This window comes from Vidua chalybeata, chromosome 9, assembly GCF_026979565.1.
Source record: "Vidua chalybeata isolate OUT-0048 chromosome 9, bVidCha1 merged haplotype, whole genome shotgun sequence".
Taxonomy (NCBI): domain Eukaryota; kingdom Metazoa; phylum Chordata; class Aves; order Passeriformes; family Viduidae; genus Vidua; species Vidua chalybeata.
The window spans coordinates 5581307-5602478 of NC_071538.1; the positions used below are offsets into that span (position 1 = coordinate 5581307).

At 50.2% G+C, this 21172-nt stretch overlaps 1 protein-coding gene across 1 annotated transcript; it reads right to left on the bottom strand.

Moving 5' to 3' along the window:
* Positions 1-381: 381 nt before the first annotated feature.
* ANKRD13C (ankyrin repeat domain 13C) lies at positions 382-19428 on the bottom strand. The gene is made up of 13 exons (XM_053950660.1): positions 19012-19428; positions 14890-14931; positions 13346-13450; positions 12288-12373; positions 11246-11291; positions 10402-10468; positions 9005-9149; positions 8168-8299; positions 7199-7360; positions 6416-6495; positions 5749-5847; positions 5075-5175; positions 382-4312 (listed from the first exon to the last, which is right to left on the bottom strand). Exons 1-13 carry the CDS (start codon positions 19316-19318, stop codon positions 4182-4184), a joined length of 1503 nt encoding a protein of 500 aa, XP_053806635.1. The 5' UTR covers positions 19319-19428; the 3' UTR covers positions 382-4181.
* Positions 19429-21172: the final 1744 nt, after the last annotated feature.

Sequence of the window (21172 nt, forward strand, 5' to 3'; positions counted from 1 at the left end):
CCCTTTAGAAACGGGAGATTTTCCATCAGCAGATCTGTACCTACAGAGGGAGGCCCTGATCCCTCTCTCAACTCAGGGGCTGATGCTGGGGGCAGGAGAGCAAGGCTGTTTAAGAACTAAAAACCCCAACCCCATCCCTCCAAACACCCCCACCCCCCAAAAAAAGCCCCCCAGCCCTCCCTCAAAAAACCAAAAACCCAAGCCCAGAAGAACCAATCCAGGGTTCAGCCTCCATCCAGGCTGAAATCTCTGGAAGGACTGAGCAGAGTTCAGTGAACTTCAGGCTCCTTTTCCCCCCTCCCTCCCGGGCAGCTGTTCCCAACCTGCTCCCTGCATCCTTTCCCCATAAAACCTGGGATTCACAGAGGGCCGAGAGGAGGCTGTAATGAAAATGCAGGATTTTATTTAAAAAATGACCAAGAAAATGCCCTTGCAGAACGCAGCAGCAGGAGCTCGTTCCCTCCCCTCCGGTCCCGCTCCCACAGCGGAGCCCAGGCCCGGCGGGACAGGAGAGGGAAGCCTGGATTGCACAGGTGGAGCAGTTTCCAAATCCAACAGCATAGTTTGGTCTTTATTCTAACAAATGATACAACCCAAAGTGACTACGAGTGAAGGGAAGGGAAAACCAGGGAGCGGACGACAGGAAAACCAAGAGGTGACTCGTTTTCCATGGGAGTTACAAACTGTCAGGAAAAGAAAAGTGAAACTGCAGCATTACAGGAATTGGTTAATCCGGATTAAATAACGCAGTTCTCCTGGCGGGAATTACAACTCAGGAGCAGAGACTTGAAATAACAGAGGGAGGCTGGGAATATCCACGGAATCCGGGGGGATTCCAGCACAAACACATCCGGGCAGGACGAACGGACTGAACGCAGGAATGGGGAATTGCTGTGCTGGGAGTGCAGTGGCTGGACAGCAGCTCCGGGGAGGAAATCCAGGGTGTTCCCTTTGCCACGGGACAGAGCAGGAGCTTGGAAGACCAGAGGAACAGTTTGGTTCAGAAACAACCCGCGGGATCCTTCCGCAGTGAGGTCGGAATTGGGCTGAGCAAAGTTCCTGGTTGTCTTTTAAGAGCCATAAAAAACCTCGGGAAAAAAAAGAAGTGGTGGGAGGGGAGTCCCAGCCTGGGCATTCCCGACCCCCCAGGAGCAGCGGGATGTGATTCCCACCAGCCTGGTCCAGCTCCCTTCTCCTCCTGCCCTGGACCCCGACTCCAGCTGGGGTGTCCAGGGCTGCTCCTGGGTCCCCCTGACATTCCCAGGCCACAGGGATGAGCTGGAGCTGCTGCATGGACACAATCCACGGATCTGTGCTCACTCCCAGGGCAAACCCTCCTGGAACACCTGGCCTGGCCTCCAGGGAAAAGCCGAGGTGAGGCTCTGCTGGATCAGTGCTGCTTGGAAAAGGAATTTCCCAGAGCCAGGGGAGAGGGGAGGGACCCTGTGCCCCAGGATGGGGCTGGGAACACCCTGGAGACACATCCGGGCCCACAAACATTCCCTGTGTCCATGCAACACAAGCCAGTGACAAAAACAGGCTTTAGTGGAGAAAACATGGATATAAACATGGATCTCAACGTGGGCAGCCCCTCGGGATCCACAGGCTCAGCCCAGTGTCCCTCCAATTGAGAATTCCTGCAGTGCATCCATTGGGAATGCCCAGGTGCCCCTACGTGTGAGAACTCCTCACCCGGAATGTTCAGACAGGAAACACATCCCAGGAGGAGGGGAAAGTACTGACAGCAGCTCCAGGAGCCAATGGGGCTGCCCTGGGAGCTGGGGAACAACCCAGGGAATTCCCATCCCTCAGCTCCACAGGGAGAGCAGGACCAGCCAGGATTTCCTGGGGTAACCCAGAACAAGGACAGCCCCAAAGCTGTGCCCACGTTCCAAGGCAGAACGAGCCTTAGGAGCAGCTTCCTGCAGCCCCTGGAAGTGTCCCAGGGAGCAGCCGTGTCCTGGGGGGTGAAAATCCCCCAGGTCTGCGGCCAGAGGCCACAGGAAGCACAGGAAACACTTCCAGGACCTGCCCTGGGCTTTGGGCAGACACCCCGCGGCCACCAGCCCCCAGCAGGGGCTGCTCCAGAGGGGACAGAGCCACAGGAGCCTCAGTCCCACAGGAGGCCACCCAAAACCCTTTTTGTTTTCCAGTTCCAAGCCCAGGATCCACCTGGGATCCAGCAGTGGCTGCACTGCCCAGGCCCCACAGCCCCAGTGATGCTTCCATGGAGCCAAGGATGAATTTGGGATGACCAAAAATGCAAAGAAACACAAACCCACGGATCCTCCCTGTACCACTGAGCAACATTCTGACATCCACCTCGGGGAGGAACCTCTCACCTTCACTGAATTCCCAAGGAATGGGGTCCCTGTGTGGCACCTGGCCCAGGTCCTGCAGCTGCACAAAACATCCCAAAGGGAGCCCTGGGAGGGGACAGAGCCCTGCACTGCCCCACAGGCACAGATCCAAGCTCCAGCTCAGCCCCATGGACATCCCCAGTCTGTCCCAGAGGATCCCACCTGGCTCCCAGGAGCAGCACAGATGGTGTCAGTTCATCCCAGAGGTGTGAAACACGTCAGGAATTCATCCTTACTTGGGAGAACAAGTTCCATCATTCCCAGAGGATGCTCCACACCTGCCCTGACACGGCCCTGGCAGGAGTCATTTCCCTTTGCTTGTTTTCCCTAAAGTTTCATTTTGGATTTGAGTTTGAATTAACAAGAAAGCTGCACTGCTCCCCTGTCCCAGTGCTCCCCTGTTCCCCAGGTTCACAGAGGTGCTCCCACTCCAGTGCTCCTGGACTTTGCTGACAGTGATTCCCTGGGCCTCCTCCACGTCCCTCCCCAGAGCAGCCTCTTTGGGATGGATCAGAGATTCCAGCAGTCTGGAATTCCCTGCTCTCAGGTGTGCCTGACACCTTGCCCTGTGCTGAGCCCCTCCCTTGTCCCTTGTGCTCAGCACAGCTGTTCCCTCCACTGAGCATCAATGATCCTCTTCATTATAAACTTTGATCCTTAACTCTATGGAATTCCAGAAAAGTTTTACCTACAGTGCACAAAGAATATAATTTGGAAAATATTTACATTTTTGTACAATGACACCACAGCACTTGAATCTAAATTTCTTCATACAAACAAATAGCACCATCAGCCTTCTGCACAAATCTTGCCTAACAAACCCCAAAAAGGTGGATTATTGTTAGATGAGGAGACTGGAACAACTGGGAATGGGAATAAGCTCGAGGAGCTGGAGCACTGAACCATCCATGAAGGGGGGCTGGACAAGATGAGCTTTAAGGTCCCCCCCACCCCAAACCAGTCTGGGATTCTCTGTGATTTAAACAGGAAGAGGCAGGAAATGAAAGCTGCCCGTGAGCACCACGCTGGCCCCGGTGCAGGGAGAGCTCCTCCCGCAGGAAGGGGCAATGCCTGAGCTTTTCCCAGCTCTTCACAACTGACCTGGTGGTGCTCGGCCTTTCTGGGACACCTCTCCCAAGTGAGGCTCAAATAAAGGATTAACAAGTGACATTCCCGGCCAGGCAGCCCTGGAGTGCTCCCCAGGAGCCCAGGGAGCCAGGCAGGGAGCAGGGAGCAGGGAAGGAAGGGGGAATGAAGGGATCAGGCAGGGACAGCACCAGGCTGGGCCGGCGCTCCCTGCAGAGCACAGCTGGCTCTGCCTGGGGTGCAGGAGGAAATCCAAGTGCCAGTGGTGCCCATTTGGTTCATTCATCTACAGCCAAGGCATTCCTTCAGGATACCTTCCAACATTCTGTGGCTGAGCTGGGAGCTCAGGGAACAGGGAGCACGGGAAGGGCAGGGGGAGCTCACCTCACCCCCAGCCCCGGGCCCAGCTCGGTGCCAAGGTCCAGCAGTGCCTCGTGGATCACCACAAGTGTAGAAAATTTAAAAACCAGCAGCTCCTCCCAGCTGGGGGCGGCAGCTCCCGAGCCAGGAGCGGCTGTGCCAAAGGGGATGGCAGCAGGAGGCTCTGGGAAGCGGGAGCTGGAGGGGCTGGATGCCCAGTGCAGTGCCAGCACATCCGCACTGCTGCTCCCTCCCTGCGCTGCGGGCTCACGAGTTCATCCCTTCCTGTGCCCCACGGCTCTGCCCTGCTGGGGGTGCAGCCATTCCCTGGCCCTGGCATGCCGGGGTGGACGTTCCCAGGAGCTCCCAGCCCCCTTAGAGGTCCGGGAAGCGGCTGGGATCCTCCTTGTAGTCGTCGGGAATGGTGAAGATGGAGTCATCGAACTCGTCGTAACGGAACTCCTGGAAGGTCACAGTGGCCGTGATGGTGGGGAACACCGGGATGTCTGCGGGGACAGGGCACAGTCAGGGCAAGGCACAGCCAGCACCGGCACCAACCCCCACCCCTGCGAGGCTGGACGGGGCTTGGGGTGTCCCTGCCCATGGGAATGGGAGCACGAGCTGGAATTTGAGGCCATTCCCAACCCCAACTGCTCTGGAATGCTGAGCACAGGTAGAGCACAGCCTCCCTGCTCACACGGCTCCCTGCAACTCCAGAGACCCTTGGGAAAGGGGCTACTGCTTCTGGGGTCATCTATCCCATGAATAAGTTCATCTCAGACATTTCCACTTGCTGCAAGTGCAATAGTTTTCTATTTTTCACTTAAAATAAATCTATCACCAGTAATCCTTCAATAAAAGGAATCACAGGAATGTTTACAAAATACACCTGAGATCCTTCCCTAATGCAGGAATGATCCAGCACATCCCACTGCCCTTGGAGCAAGGCCCCAGCACTCCTGAACTCTCCAGCAACACATTCCTAAGTGAGAGTTCTTCCCCAAAACTCCAAAAAAAGACCTTCTGAACATATTGCAAGAATAAATGCACATGTTTAGATCTGGACTGGGTATTTGGGAAAATTTCTCTTGGAAAGGGTTTTCCAGCCCTGGAGGAGCCCCCATGCCTGGAGGGATTTCAAAGCTGTGTGGATGTGGCACTTGGGGACATGAGGCAGTGCTGGGGAATGGTAGGACTCAGTCTTAGAGGGCTTTTCCAACCTAAAATCCTGGATATATAAAGCCCCAGGAGTTGCTGTGTGCTCTTACCTAATTTGACAGGAAAGCCTGGTGGAAGCTTCATTTGAACAAATTCTCTAAGTTTGTTAAAGTGCTTGAAGGGTGCAATGACTTCTAAGACATTCAACAACCTGCAAAGGAGAGCAGAAGCCGTGACAGATCCTCCTGCCACACACACCCTGTCCCTCTGGAACAGGAAAACATGATCCAAAGGGCCCAGGGGACAGAGAAGGTGACAATGACATCATCCCCCTTCTCCATCCCAGGGCTTCAGGGTCACCCCACTTCCAGAATTACAACAAACCAACACCAGGATAGCAATTCCTTGTCCTCATTTTCCACGGGAGATGAGGGATGAGGTACCACCCCCCTTCTCCATGGACATGGGGAACTGATCCGGCTTTGCACTGGGTCAGGGGACACAATTTTGTGCTAAAATTTGTAACAGGGAAAACCATTTCAGAATTCTGTGGGATCAGGCACCAGCTGCTGATAACCCTGCCCAAAACTGCTCTTATCAAGCCCAGGTAAGGGCTTGGCTCCTCCCCCAGCCCCAGCAGCTCCCAGATTCCCAGTTTAAGGGATTCCTTGCTCAACTGCACTCCCAGCTCCCATTCCTGGGGATCTGGAGGGTTCTGTAGCTCATGAACACGTTAAAACATTCCCAACAGGAATAACTCCCGTGGCCAGGAGCTTCGACTCACGATTCGATTCCTAAGGGGAATTCCTGGCTCATTGCTATCGTGGCTTTGAAGGTTTTCTTGCTCTCCTTGCAGACCAGCTCCCTGCCCAGGTGAGGAGCTCTGTGAGGGAGAGGCAAAGTCAGTGTTTCCCAGGGAAATCCTGGGTTTGGAGGAAGGAAAACAGACTGGGGTTGGAAAACATCAGGGAGGAACGCCTACTTTCAAAGGGTTTGCTTTATTGTAAAGCTGTGCAGAATAAAGATAAAAAAACTCTTAATTTACATTACTCTGAGCTCTGCTAAAGCAGGAGACAAGACAAAAACAGGAAAACTACTCCAATAAAATAATTCCTCATAACCATGGTGTTAATAAACCCTCCAGGAAATGTTTGTTAACCACTACCCAGAAATGCCCATGGCAGGGGGTAGAACTGGATGGGCTTTAAGCCCCTTGCAAGCCCAAGCATTCCAGGATTCCCTGCCTGTAGCTGAGGCACTGACACTGCTCCCACACACGAGGATCACTTCCCAGCCCTCTGCAGAACAAACACCGAGACACCAAACCCGGCGTTCCTCCCCTCACCACAAAACCACACACAAGCAGCACCCACCAAGTGGAGATCCCCAAACCCCCATGCCGGGGATGCAGAGGTGTCCCTGGAATCCCTGGCAGACCCAGCAGCACTCACTTGCCACTCTCTGCAGAGATGTACTCCTCCCAGGAGATGGTGTTGGGGGACGGCGGCGTCAGCGACTGCCGGCGCACGGGCTGCGGGACAAGCACAGCTCAGCTCAGTGCTCCCGTCCCTCACCCTGGCATTCCCACCTGGAGCTGCCCCTCAGCTCCAACCACAGCCACAGGAAGCCTGCCCTGCTCGTGCCAGCCCCTGCTCTCAGCCCCCACTGAGGTGTTTGGCCTCCAAGGGCACTTTCTATAGCACTGGGCTGTGCTGCTCCACCGTAATGAGTTAATTCGGGGCTCTGAGCGCCAAGGCAGCAGCTCCAGCTCACACAGAAATAAATTAATCACTTTAAAAGCTCTGTGTGTGTTCCCAGCTGAAGCCTGGCTCGTTCTGAAGAGCTCTTGATTTCCTGGTGCTAATCACAGGCTTCCTCCCATTTTAATGAAGCTCAAAGGAGCACGATTGCCTTTCTGGCTTCTCTTTCATTCCAAACAATCAACATTGGGTCTAAAAGAATCCAAAGTTGATTTGCCACAGCCAAACCCCTCATCTCTTCTAAGAGACAAATTAAGGCTGAATACCCAGTATAACCACAGAAATCTCTCCCTGTGTGCACTAATCAGGGTAATTCATTAATGCATCACCAAAATTATACTTGTGGGTCATGTTTATGATTTTTAGATTATGCCAATCAAAAGAAAATAAAAACATTATCTACGTATTTTGCACCATGAGGAGTGGTGTGCAAGATTATTCTCCCACATCCTGGGCAAAGTTTATCAATTATACCTCGAAATTCTGCTCCATGAGGTTTCCCCCTTTGCTCAGGCTCTCCATGATCGCTTTATTCCGAAGGATGTCCTCCTCACTGAGATGTTCCCTTCTTTTCCTGGATTCCAACACAAGTCCATTCACCAAGTAGAAATCTGCCAGGAAGTTTCCTACTCTTTCCTGCACGAAAGGAATCAGGACATTAATGACTCACAGAAGATAAAATAAAACCATTTTGATTCTTGCCTATCAAATAATGCGATAAGGGAACTTGGGGATTGAGCTGGAATTCCCCCAGCCCCCACATGGGCTGGCAGTGGGCAATCCCAAAAATCCAGCAGGAACAGGTACTTCTTATGAAGGGAAGCTTTAAGACCAAGATTGTTGAAGAATTTGAGTGAAATTTGGGTGAAATTTGAGTGAAGGGAAGCTTTAAGACAGAGACTGTTGAATAATTTGAGTGAAATCCCTTTCCCAGCACTCCCATCCCTGCCTTTCTCTAGCAGGAACGCAGAGAATCCTTCCTGCACTCCCTGGAATCAACCTGCAGAGATCAGAGCCTCCTGGAACCAAACCTCTCCCAGCACAACCTGTCCTCCCCCTGCCCAACAGCTACAGCATCTTTCTTCCTCCTTTCTCCTGCTGAAGGCAGTCCAGCAGACAGATTCCACATGGAATGAACCTGTGGTAACTGGGGATACAGGGAGAGGGATTTTTCCTTTGTCCTGAACACCTTATCCTTTCAGAATCCTGGACTGGTTTGGGCCAGAAGGGACCTCAAAGCCCACTCCATTCCAACTCCCTGCCATGGGCAGGGACATCTTCCACCATCCCAGGTTGCTCCAAGCCTTGTCCAGCCTGGCCTGGGCCACTTCCAAGGATGGGGCAGCCAGAGTTTCTCCAGGAAATCTGCTCCAGTGCTTCTTGCAGTGCCTTTCCCTCCTCCCTCCTGCCCAGCAGCAGGCTCTGAGCTCCCCTCCCACTCACAGTTTTGTCCTCCCTGAAGAGCCACCCCGTCTGGGCCCGTGTGAACGTGATGGATTTGGTGGATAAGGTGGCAGAGTAAATATCACTGCTCATCAAAATGTCAACCTCCTCTTCTGTCTCCATCTCAGATTCCTGGAAGAAAAATTCCAAAATTCTCAGAACTTCTTAAGAAACAACAATTGCTCCCTCTAAAGATACACCAATAAATACAAATCCATAAGCCTTGTCCTTTGGATCTTTTCCCAGAAGCAGCATTTCCTGAATTTTCAAGCGGTTTTATAAAACCTCTGGCCAAATGGCTTCCAAATAGTTTAATCTTGAATATTAATGTGAATAAAGCATCCCAATGGGATTTATGCAGCAGCTCAGCAGCCACACCCTTTCCACAGGCAATAATCCATCTGCTTAAGTGACTGGGGGATAAAGCTGTAATTAAAGACTTGATTAATTACAGGGGGTCCAGTGAGTCAGACCCTCACTTGTTATCAGCTGAAGTGGCCATGGGGTGACTAAAAGGATGCAAAGCAGTGGGAACAGATCTGAAAACCCACCTGAGGACACCTAAGTTAAGGCCAGTGGAAAGACCAAAAGCAACACATCGTAATTTAAACCACATCTTTCCAGTCTATTCCCATTCCAGCTTTTCCTCAAGCAGAAATCTGGATTCAAAGCTTGTTTCCCTCACAAAATTCCATGTCACCTTCACAGCTCAAGTTGGAACACGTGAGGTAAGAATTCTTTGGTTTGCAGTTCTCTGGGTGTTTCTGAGGCTAAATTTTGTTTGATACATTCCCAAAAAAGCCTGGGATGTGTCCCACCCTCTTCCCAGAGCTTTACCTCGTGGTGTATTCGCTGGTAAACTTTTTGCTCATTGTCTAAAACTACAAAAGATTCGGAGGGTGCGGCGTCACCGTTAAAAATGAAGCTCAAATCCCCTCGTTGGCACTTCATGTCAGTAAAGTCTATCAGAGTTGTGTCCAGCCTGTGAAAACAACCCCAAATTTCACAAAAATGACCCATAAACGCAGGAGGAAATTCAGCTTTCAAGCAGGGAAGTGATTTTTTTTAATGGCAAACAAGCACAAAAAGGGCTAAGTTTTCATAGGATTTCGTAAGTGAAGCCTGGATGCAGAAATTGGCAAAAAATTGCTATAAAGGTAAAGTTTACTTCAGAAAATTGTATTTAATACTGCCAGCATGAGGAGGGGAGGGGGAGAGAATCTATTCATGCCACACACTGAGAAACAACTCCTCAGCAGGGTCCTGACTTGAGTAACAACATTGGGACATGACCCAAAATCTGAAGAGGACTCAGAAACAAAGTCATTTTTTTAAAATTTGATTTATTTTCATTGCTATTTCTATTTTTCTCCCCCACCAACACCAAAGAAATGCTCCTGCAGACCCGAGTAACTGGAAGAAGATGGAGCTAAGACCATGGATCTCTGTAGCAATTCATATCCAGTATTGCCAGAGCATTTATTTCTCATAAAAAGGTGGTTAAGGAACCTGAACTGGGTGACTTCACCTCTAAGTGGTGATTAAAACTCCTCATAGATTTGCCTCTGATTCCAAGGAAAAACCTGTAATTATCTATATCCCCTCAGTTCAGGCTTCATACAAGCAGAGCATTCAGAAATGAGAAGGAAAGCAACAGCCTCAGACTCAAATTTCACCTGAAAATTCACTTTACACACTCAAGCTGCCTCTTTAATAGAATAAAAGTTTTGACAGACTGAATCTCCAGGATCATATTCTTGCCTCTTTGTTTTAAATTTTGGCCCCTAAAGAAAATGCCAGAAAATACATTTGATTCCAAACTAAAAAGAGGTGAGCTTGGAGAGACTCCTGAAACCCTCTACTGAGTTTGAGAATTTGTCACATTAAACACCTTAAAGAGAGAAATTATATCACTTTTTGGGGTTTTTTTAACTGGAGCATCAACACTTTTCCACAAAATACTGGAATTTATGTGCAATTTTGTTATAAATACCCAATCTCTGTTTTTCACTGGCACATCTGGTAGATAAAGCCTTATCCAGCTGAACTGCTCTTGCTCTATATTTAAGTTATATTCAGCTCAAAAGAGATAATCAGAGAGCCTGAAATTCTGAAATTCCATGGCTCAGTGCTGTGTCATGGATGTGCCCAGGCTCCTCAGGGATTCTGTCAGGCTCACTGGGATCCAGAATTTCCCTGGCACAGAAGTACTTGGGTACAAAAGCAGCACTCACCTGATATTTATACCTTGTTTGTGTATTTTACATGCATCAGAAGGCAGAATTCGGGAAAGTAAAGGCACTAAAGGAGGGAGAGAAAAGGCAGTCAGGGCACTGAGATCCCTCTGCAAAATATTCCCATTAAAACCATTCCATCAGTTTGATTCTGGATGTGTTTTAATGCAGATACAGCATTTCCCATCATCATCTCAATCAAACACAACATCAGGGGTGTTTCTATTTGATAAAATTGATTTTTTTGTAATTGTAATTGCACACTCTGTTTCCAATATCAGAGAGAATTTGTATTTCCAATTTTTTTGTATTTCCAAAAACCATCTATAAATCCTAATAATTGTGGCTTTTCATAGTTTGAATTCTGGGATTTAACAGTTTATATAATGCATTTAACATTTAATGGGATTTAACAGTTTATATAAAGGGAAACCCTGGCTCCACTTAAAGCAGAACAGCCACAAGCATAAGAAATGGTCCAAAGTATTAATATTAATTACTAAATTAATAAAACACATAAAATCATGGAATCCCAGACTGGTTTGGGTTGGGGATCATCCCATCCCAGCCCCTGCCATGGGCAGGGACACCTTCCATGGCCCAGGTTCTTAAAGCATAGAGCATAGAGCTACTTCCCCTCCTCACTGAGTCACTGATGAGAGAAGAGAATTCAGCTCCAAAAGTGAATAAGCACAAATAAACCAGGAAGAAGTTGTGTGTCCTCTCCTCAGGACTCAGATCTCGAGCACTGGACTGTGACTGTTCCAGCACAAAGCAGAGGAGAACAAGTGTGCTGCAGGCTGATTGCATTATCTCCCTGGGGAAGGGACATGGAAGCACTCACCCCAACTTTGAAAATCCCAGTGAAGCTCTAGATAGAAGTCACCTAGCTGAGAAGAAAAGAAGAATGTGTTAACAGCTTTTCAGGCTAAATAACTGTAACATTTGCTGGAAGACAGGCAGAAGTTGTGTTTGGCAAAGAAAACTTTCTCTAACATTGTACTTGGATTTGCACTGAACTTAAACATCACTGAAGCTTTAGCTGCAGCAGAATCAATAATGACAAAATGATGTAACTCATTTGAACTCATATTTTTAACAGTCAAGCCCTGGATTGCAAAAGATTTATTGTAAACATGTGTTTAAAAAACACCTATGGAGCTCTTTGCTTGCTTTGATTGATCCCAACCAATCCCACGGAATTAGAATTAATTATACAATAATTAATGAGTCAAGTTTCAGGCAGTAGTATTGCAAAGATCAATTGCCACTGGCCTCGTGTAAATATGATGAAGTCATCAGGTCAGACCTCCTGTGCCTCCAGAGCACGTGTGAGCCAGAGCCAACCCCACCACGAGGTGCTCAGGGATCACAACACAGCTCAGCTTTCACAGGGACAATTTAATTCACTTTTGATAAATAACTGGGTTTCTACAAATTGCTGTCCCCAAACTGAGCAATACTTCACTGTGCCCAAGGGGAATTGGCTGCTGGATGCTGATGGAGAATGAAACCAAAAATCTCCTCCATCACTGGGCAAGAGTCATTTGGGGACTGAACAGACCAGGAAATTATTCATTGATACAAGATTTAAGAAAGCCTTAAAAATCTAATGAAATAGAGATACTTTAGCTCTGACATTTCAATGATGATGAGCAGGTCTGCCTTACACAAACTTTATATTTGAATTTCTAGAAGTTGAAAGGAAGTAGTATCTTAAAATAAATAGAATTCTGTGACCCCTTGAAACAGAGCCAAGATTGCTTTTAAAAGCAACAGATTGGTTAAAAACATGGAAAAAACTTCCTGGCAGTTTTCCAGAGTGTCCATACTCAGAGCACAAGTCACTGCTTTCCACCCCATCTGGTTGTGTCAGCACAACTCACCTCTTTCAGGGCTTTTAATAACCGAGGTCGCTTCTCTTCAACACTTTCCCTGGACTGCTGCTTGAGCTTCCTCAGGAGTGCTGAAACTACACAGGAATTAATCCATGAACTCTGTTTGTTTGGTAATTATAGGTGAGTGTCTTATTTGAGGTCTTAAACCCAACAATGCAATGGAACATTTCATCAGACCTGAGGAATTAATCCCAGTTACAGGAACTGCACCTTAACCTGCTCGGATCACCCCAGGAAGAAAAGCCTCAATAATTGTTTGTAAAATGAGCTATAGAATCATGTCAAGAGGGTTTTTACAGGTATCAGTAAATATGTGGAAACAAATATACTGAGTAACATCTACTCCACTGAGAAAATCAGTAGTGAGGAGCTGAGATGAAAATGTTGTTGGTAGATTATAAACTAGTGCATTAAATATTAATAATACATTTATATGTGTAATATATAGTGAGTTTTCTTCTACAGAAATGCACCACCACACATGGCAATACCAAATACTATTAACATTTGGTAATACCAAACACTGTTAACATCCACCAGTGAGTAGCAGCAGAATAATTCCCTTTTGCTACTCCATGTCTGAGGTGAATAAATAACATTTGAATAATGCATAATATATAAATTATATTTTCCCACAGGCCTCTTGAGATGCAGCCTAAAAGCCACATCCCACTGGCATCTGATGCATAAACAAACCTGTGACCACAGGGAGCAGGCCAAGGATGATCCCACCCAGCCCAGATCCATGTGGATCCTGTCACTGCCATTCCAAACCCAGAACGTGCTCGTGCAGAGCTTTCCCAGTGCCCTCAGTCTGAGCAGAGTTAACAGTTTGCTTATGTAACCCAGTGCAATTCCTTATCAAGGAAATGGATGTGCCTCATCATGTTCAGATAGAAAATGTTCAGCTGATTAAGAGAAACCCTTCAGAGAGCTGAAAGAGGGCTGTGGGAAAATAACCCAGCTTGAGAGCTCTGCCTTCCTGTTCTGAATGAGCCCCAGTTTGGGATTAACTGGCAAACTGGGATGAATGAAGAGGTGCTTACTCATCTGTCTGTCTCCATAGCTGATGGCTTCGGCCAGAGGGCTCCATCCCTGAGCGTTTTTCACCTTTACTGGAGCATTATGGGCTAAAAGCAGGTGGGCACATTCTGGAACAAAATATCCACAGTTATTTACAGTAAAGGATGCAGCAGGAGCAGTCAGAATAAAACTCTCCCAAAGCAATTCATATCAGAGATATTACACAGATTATCAACACACATATCTGGGTTCTGACTCATTCTAACAAACAAAGCCATTTATGCAAGTACTTCCAGCACTTCCCTGTTCAATATTACCTCTAAAAATAATTGGTGATCAGCCACCAATTATATAACACTGAAGAGACCTGGCCCTCCTGTTGGGTGGAGTTTGCTTTTTATAATATTTCTGCATGTCAGATACACACACCACTATGGAACAAGGATATTTATATTTAATGCATGACATCATCTCTCTCTGCTGCACACACAAAGCAGAAAAATACCTCAGGGCCTTCATCCCTCTCCAAGGGGTGAATGGATCATGGGGACACAGATCTGGGGCAACTCCCATCAGGTCAAGGGAGGCAGAGGAAGCTGAGGCACCAACACATCCCTGTGTGCCACAACATCCTGAGGAATCTGGGATTTAAAGAGGGCAAACAGGCACCTCTGTTCCAGGAAAGCCTCAGAGAGGTGTGGAACCAACACTCTGCATTCCCCATCCACAGGTGGACATGATGGTGGAAAAACTGAAGGAGACAAGGAGGGCTTCAGTGTTGCCATGTGCTGCTTGGAAATGGCTCTTCAGTTTCCAACCACAGGGAAACCTCAGCACATGTCACTGAAGCCACCCTGAGCCGTCTGGAGGTGATGCAGCAGGGCCCAGCTGTCTCACCACCAAGACAGGGACTTCCTGGGTTATTTTCCTACCACAGGTGCCACAGGAAACTGCACTGGTCATTCCAGATGCAGCAGCTGTGAGTCAGTGGCAGGCTGAGTGGCTGGGGAGGAAGAGATCCCTCCCTGTTAAATAAACTGTCTCCTGTGGGGATAAACAAAGGCCCTGACTAACCCAGCCAAGACACCGAGGGATTTTTATGGCTCCTTAAACAGTGCCCGGGACAGGAACATCACTCTGCAGGGAGCAGGCAAAACAGCTTGGAATCACCAGCCAGATTCCATTTCCAGTTCAATAAACAGGCTGGCAGAGCTGGGGGTGCTCATCTGCAGAGGAGAAGGATCCAGGGAGAGCTCAGAGCCCCTGGCAGGGCCTGAAGGGGCTCCAGGAGAGCTGCAGAGGGACTGGGGACAAGAGGAGACAGGAAAGGGGGAATGGCTTCCCACTGCCAGAGCATAGGGTTAGGTGGGATATTGGGAATAAAGCTCAGATTTCTCTTCCCACTCTTCTCCTCCAAATTCATGTGGCACCTTCTTTCCAGAAAACTTCACTGGCTTGAAACACAAGATCACATTCAGGAAAATGGAAAAAAAAAAACCCTTTTTTCCTCTTGCCCCTGAATCTTCAGGATCACTGAAGAGGTAACAAAACAAATGGTTCTACCCACCTTTATGTCCCAGCATCACAGCAAGATGTAAAGGAGTGTTTCCTAAAAGAAACCATAGAAATAAAAAGATGAGATTAAAGTCACCAGAATCCACTGCAATCCCCTCCTTAGCAAACTCCACTTCCTGCTCTAACCCAGGAACACACCAACATCCACCAGAGCAGTGACATTTGCTTGGATTATAATTGTCCAAATAAATATATTGAGACACATTTCATGGGCCGAGAGAGGCTTTTTAATGATATCTTGAAACTCACTCCAGGCAAAGAGGTCCAGAGGTGTCTTTGAGAAAGACACAACCCCTGTGCTCCCCATGGGCTGAAGGGTCTGATCCCTTCCCAGCCTGACATATCTGGGTTAAAAGCTACTCACAGATATGATACTGATTAAAAATTTAACAGCCTGTTTTATTAATTTTTCAAAGACTGAGTACTCATTTTTTACAACCACAGTACTGGGCATATTGAGGAGGAACAGCACCTTCACTACCAAGCTGCCTTTTGGTTGTTTCCAAAGAAAGCTCTGGAGGTGATCAGCAGCCTCTCAAACCTGTCCCCATTTTCCTGGCGATGTTCTGACACAGGTGGTATTTCTGTTGTTAAATATTCACTGTGAGGCACCCAGAGCTGTTTTTTCTGGATTAATGCTGCTACCAGGCTCACGACACACTTTATTTAGGCAGCTTAAGGACATAAAGTTCTTCCATTTAACTGTATTTTGCACATTTAAACATCTCCTTAGAGCAATCAAGAGGAAAAAATGCTGGAAAACACATTCCTTGTGCAATTCTAACACACACACACTGGGTTGAGAGTTAGAGAATAACTCCCATTTTGTCAGCAGGAAGAACCTGCTCTGTGCAGAGCATGTGCTGCACATCTGGGAGAGGCTGCCACACCAATGGCAGCGCCCTGCAGCACCAGGGAAATTCGGATGGAGATGGGAACTCTGCCCTGCTTGCCCAGGAGGGGCTGACAGGGCTGTTCAATGTGTCCTGCATCTCAATGTGTCCTGCATCCCGGGCAGCCACAGCCCAGCTCATTATACACCAACCCAGCTCAACTCCTGCTGCTATTAATAGCTGCTCCAACATCTGGGAGCCAGCACAGCACTGGGAATCCTGGATGCTGCCAGGCTCTGGCAGGGGATGGGAATAACCTTCCTGAGGAAAACGTTTGAGAGGGAGCCACACTGTGTGCACAGGAAATGCAAATTACCTGACCCAAGGGGAAACATTGTCAAAATCACGGAGTCACAGAACCGTGAGGGTGGAAAAGCCCTCCAGGATCACCAAGTCCAAGCTGTGCCCAATTCCCACCTTGTCACCAGCACTGAGTGCCACATCCAGCCCTTCCTTGGACACCTCCAGGCATGGGGACTCCAAACCTCCCTGGGCAGTTCCAGTGCCTTTCCACGGACCACCCTTTCCATGGAGAAATTCCTGCTGATGTCCAACCCAACTCTCCCCTGGCCCAGCCTGAGGCTGTTCCCTCTCCTCCTGTCCCTGTTCCCTGGAGTAGAGCCCGACCCCCCCGGCTGTCCCCTCCTGTCAGGAGCTGTGCAGAGCCACAAGGGCCCCCTGAGCCTCCTTTTCTCCAGGCTGAGCCCCTTCCCAGCTCCCTCAGGGATTCTCCAGTCCCTCCCCAGCTCCCTCAGCCTCTCCTGGGGCTCCAGACCCTTCCCAGCTCCGTTCCCTGCCCTGGACACGCTCCAGCCCCTCAGGGTCTTTGCTGAGTGAGGGCCTCAGAACTGACCCCAGGATTTGAGGCGAGGCCTCATCAGTGCCCAGCACAGCCACAGCCCCTCTTCCCAAGAAATCAGTGCTCCAGCAGCTCCTGGAATCCGGCCCGTGCCCACCCAGGTGGGCAAACAAGGCCTGCTGGCCCAAAACCACACCTCAAACACGGCACCTGTCCCCACAGACGTGTGGCCTTTCACCTCTGCTGAGGTACCTGCACACCTGCAGGGAGCCAGGGCTGTTTTCCAGCCAGAGGATTTGTCTGCTCAGGATTCAAGCTATTAAATGCATGTTATAATCAAACTAAAAGTCATCTACTAGGTGTAGCTACAGGCTTCTCCCAGGAAACTCATTGTTTGGGAATAATGACACTGGCCTTCCTCTGGGCAGTGATTTGGAGGTTAATTTAGGAAGCTGGGCAGGCACTCAATTAACACTCAACTGCTTTTAGCAGAACAGCAGGAGTCTCCCATTCCACAGGATTTGGCTTTCCTGCACTGAACCAACAATAAAACAGGCCTAGATTATTAACAATAAGTTCTCTCTCCCCTCGGTCCAATCCTTAGCACATCCCGGGATTCCTCTGGCTTATTTCTGAGCAAATCATCAGCCGGAGTCTCCCCCAAATAATTCCCAGTTCCAGTGTGTGTAAACAAGTGACAGATGGAATCAGGCGGGAAGAAAACAATAACAGGGAAATGTTACTCAGGCCTTTGGAATGTCAAGCCGTGAGAGGTTTGTTGTGGGTTCTTTTTGAATAGTTCAAGTAAAAACTTGGAGGGAGATGATGAGTCAGAGATCCCCGAAGTGTCCCAGCTCGGAACAGAGCTGGGAAAGCAGGGAGATAGTAATCAGAGATTTATATATGGATTCAAAAAGGATGGAATCAATGTGTGTGATACACACTGAGGGTGACAGCACAGCAAAGAGGGATCAGGAAGTGCCTTCAAGGAAAGATTTGGAGCTGCTGCTGCTGCGTTGCTTGAAGGGGAAGTGGAGGAGGAACAGGGAGAAGCAGCAGCAGGAATAGAGCGAGTGGGAAAAATCCTCCCCAAGTCTGGTGCTTTCATTCTAGCAGGATTTGCTGGAATGAAGGTGGCAGGCTAAACAGATCTGTAGCTGGATTTGGAGCCCTGCCCTTAGGAAAGCGCTGTGCCAGTTGTAGGGAACACTCCTGCCCATCCTGGCTGGGAGCTGAGCCCTGTGTTACTCTGCAGCCCTCAGCTGCCTTCCAGCACCCAGTGCCACCACACACACAGCTGGAATTCCCAATTCCATCACTCCTGCCACCGTGCCAGCCCCACAGATCCTTCACCTTCGCGCTCCTTTTGAATTCGCAGACCACAATTAAGCAGAGCTGATCTCCTTATCAGAAACACAACACAAGCATCCCCTTTATCACAACTTCTCAGACACCACACACGTGGAACTGGGAGTTCTCCAGCAGAAATGGATCATGTTACTCTTGAAACGGCCATTAAAAATAGAGATTAAAACCAACCATGAAGGTCAAGCTGATCCCCCAGGCTGATTTATTTGTTAACAGTATAAAACATCCCCCAAATTAAAACGTTTTGAAATGTCCTGGCAAGACATTCAATATTTACAAATTTCAGAGCAGCACAAGGATCAGATTCCATCTCTGCCACTGACACTGCCGTGGACAGAGCATTTGCAGAGGAGCAGCTGAGAACAACTCTCTCAAAATCCAACGCCACAGCATTTAAAAGGAAAGGGGGGGAAAGGACTGATTTTTGTAGCCTGGGGAAATATCAAAATCTGCTCTGCCAACAGCCAAAGGAACCGCTCAGCATCGCCCAAAGCAAACAGGTGACAGCTCAGACATCTTAAAAAAGAATGAATCTTTTAAATGCAGTGGGGTCTTGGGCACAGAGCAACACCCGGTCAGAGGCAGCTCTGCCAGCACGGGGCTGGTACTGGAGCTGACAGTGCTCATTCATATTTCGAAAATCATGGAATTGCGGAATGGTTTGGGCTGGAATGGACCTTAAAGTCCATCCCTGCCATGGCAGGGACACCTCCCACTGTCCCAGGCTGCTCCAAGCCCTGTCCAGCCTGGCCTTGGGCACTGCCAGGGATCCAGGGGCAGCCACAGCTGCTCTGGGCACCTGTGCCAGGCCTGCCCACCCTGCCAGGGAACAATTCCTTCCCCGTATCCCATCCATCCCTGCCCTCTGTCATTCCCTGTGTCCCGTCTCTCCATCCCTTGTCCACAATCCTTCCTAAAGGGGATTCACACACCCTTACGAAACTCCCTTTCAAAACCCCCAACGAATCCCCTATTTCCCGGTCCAGCACCCGCATCTCCCGCCTCACCGGGACGCGGCCCCGAGCCCCGGGATCCCCCGGTGCGTCCCGCTCACCGTGACTGTCCTTCTGGGCGATGCCCTGGGTGCGGATGAGCGCCGAGAGCCGCCGCACGTCCCCCTTGAACACGCACTCGTGCACGGGGAAGGGGCCGCGCTCGGGCCCGGCGGGGGCGGCCCGGGCCGGCGGGCGGTGCCGGTGCGCGCCGGGCCCGCGGTGCCCCCCGGCCCGCCCGCCCTTCCCGCCCGTGAAGGCGCCCCCGGGCGCCGCGGCCGCCTCGTCCTCGCCGGCCGCCAGCAGGTCCCCGTCCTCCTTGCTGGGCTTGTGGTCCCTGCGCAGCGAGCGGAGCTTCTCGCCGGTCATGGCCGGCGGGAGCGCTCGGAGCCCGCGGGGCCGGTCCCGCCCGGAGCCCCCGGAGCGGCCGCAGCTCCGCCCGCGCCTCACGGGCCTCGGCTCCGCGCCGCCATCTTCGGCCGCCGCTCTCGCGAGACTGCGCCGCACCGAGAGAGCGCGCGGGAGGAGCCACGGAGCGACCGGGAGGGGCGGGGCGGGATCCGCCCAACGGGCACGGCCTGAGGGGCGGCAGCGGGGATCGGGGATCGGGCATCGGGGATCGATCCCAACGGGCACGGCCTGAGGGGCGGCAGCGGGGATCGGGCATCGGGGATCGATCCCAACGGGCACGGCCTGAGGGGCGGCAGCGGGGATCGGGGATCGATCCCAACGGGCACGGCCTGAGGGGCGGCAGCGGGGATCGGGGATCGGGGATCGATCCCAGCGGGCACGGCCTGAGGGGCAGGATAGGGGATTGGGGATGGGTCCCAACAGCCACAACCTGAGGGGAGGGATCGGGGATCAATCCCAATAACCACATTTTGAGGGGAGGGATCGATCCCAATGGCCACATCCTGAGGGGTGGGATCAGGGATCGATCCCAACAACTGCATCCTGAGGAGCAGGACTGGGGACTGGGCATGGATCCCAACAGCCACATCCTGAGGGGAGGGATCAGGGATCGATCCCAACAACCACATTCTGAGGGGTGGGATCAGGGATCGATCCCAACAACCGCATCCTGAGGGGAGGGATCGATCACAAACAGGATCAGTGATGGATCCCAAGGGACCGAGACAGGGAGACTCCACGACTGTCTGAGCAGCTGTTCCAGTGCTCTCCCAGCCTCCATGGAAAGCTCTTTGGGAAATGATGGGACCTGGACACGTGTTCCTCAAAGGGAAAAACAGGACAGTGCCCCTGTGGTGGTGCGAGCCCTTGTAGGTGCAGTGTCAGCTCAGAAAGGACCTGTTTGGGTCGGAGCTTCCCAATTTCCCACTGCACCTCCCGCTCCTGGGCCAGTTCTGCAAGTTTCTGCTTCCAGTATGGGATGAGTAATTGTAAAAACGACGATGTCCCAAATTCCTGGTGAATTGGATTTTTTGCTAATTCTCCCAGGGAAAACAACCCCCAAGCTGCCAGGGAGAGTAGACCTGCTGTGATAACAGAATTGCCCTCCTGGTGCCCTCAGTTCACATCACCTCCCTCATCCCAAGTGATCAAGAATTCTAGGCAGATTTAGGAATTCCTGTGCCTGCTGTCCCCAGCTGCTTCCCACACTGCTTTTTACAGTCCTAGTACACAATTTGAAGTAATTCTAGGGAAAAAACAAAAAAAACCAATTTGCTTTTGCTCTACACTCCAGTGGTCTTTCCAATGAGATTTTTCTATCTCTCCTTGTTTTTTGAGGAAAGTCGAACCCAGCTGCGGGCGGAATGTGAGAGGCCGGCACTGTGAGCAGTTCTGATGTTCTGTTCTCCCGTGCTGGAAACACACACGGAGCATGGCTGGAATGGAGGGATTGGCTTGGCATTTAGCTGATGTCGGAAGCCTCACGCTGCCTTTTTAATTACTAGAGGCATGAAGTCACTGTTTACCACCTTATTATGGACTCCCTTACTCACCCCAGAAGTGGGACCAAGGCATTATTCACGGAAAGGGCTCTGTGAAAACCGGTGGTTTTAGGGAATCCCAACTGTGGGATTACTTTACACTTACAAATTCTTGAGAATGGGGTTTTTTTTTGTCCACGTATCAACAGAACTTTCCTACAGCAAGCAAATTTGTCCCTCCTAAATCCCAGGTTCCTGCTTGTATGTGAGGCTGGGGCATGGCCCTGCACACATCCAGAGGTTTGCTCTTCTTAGATCCAGCTTTGTTCAG

Bases quoted from the DNA above. Each gene is read 5' to 3' on its own strand.
- ANKRD13C (XM_053950660.1), bottom strand. From the start codon at position 19,318: ATGACCGGCGAGAAGCTCCGCTCGCTGCGCAGGGACCACAAGCCCAGC. The intron at 13,451-14,889 runs GTGGGTAGAACC...ATTTTGTTCCAG, and splicing joins TGTGATGCTGGGACATAAAG to AATGTGCCCACCTGCTTTTA. The intron at 10,469-11,245 runs GTGAGTGCTTCC...TCCCTCCTTTAG, and splicing joins CTGGGATTTTCAAAGTTGGG to TGCCTTTACTTTCCCGAATT.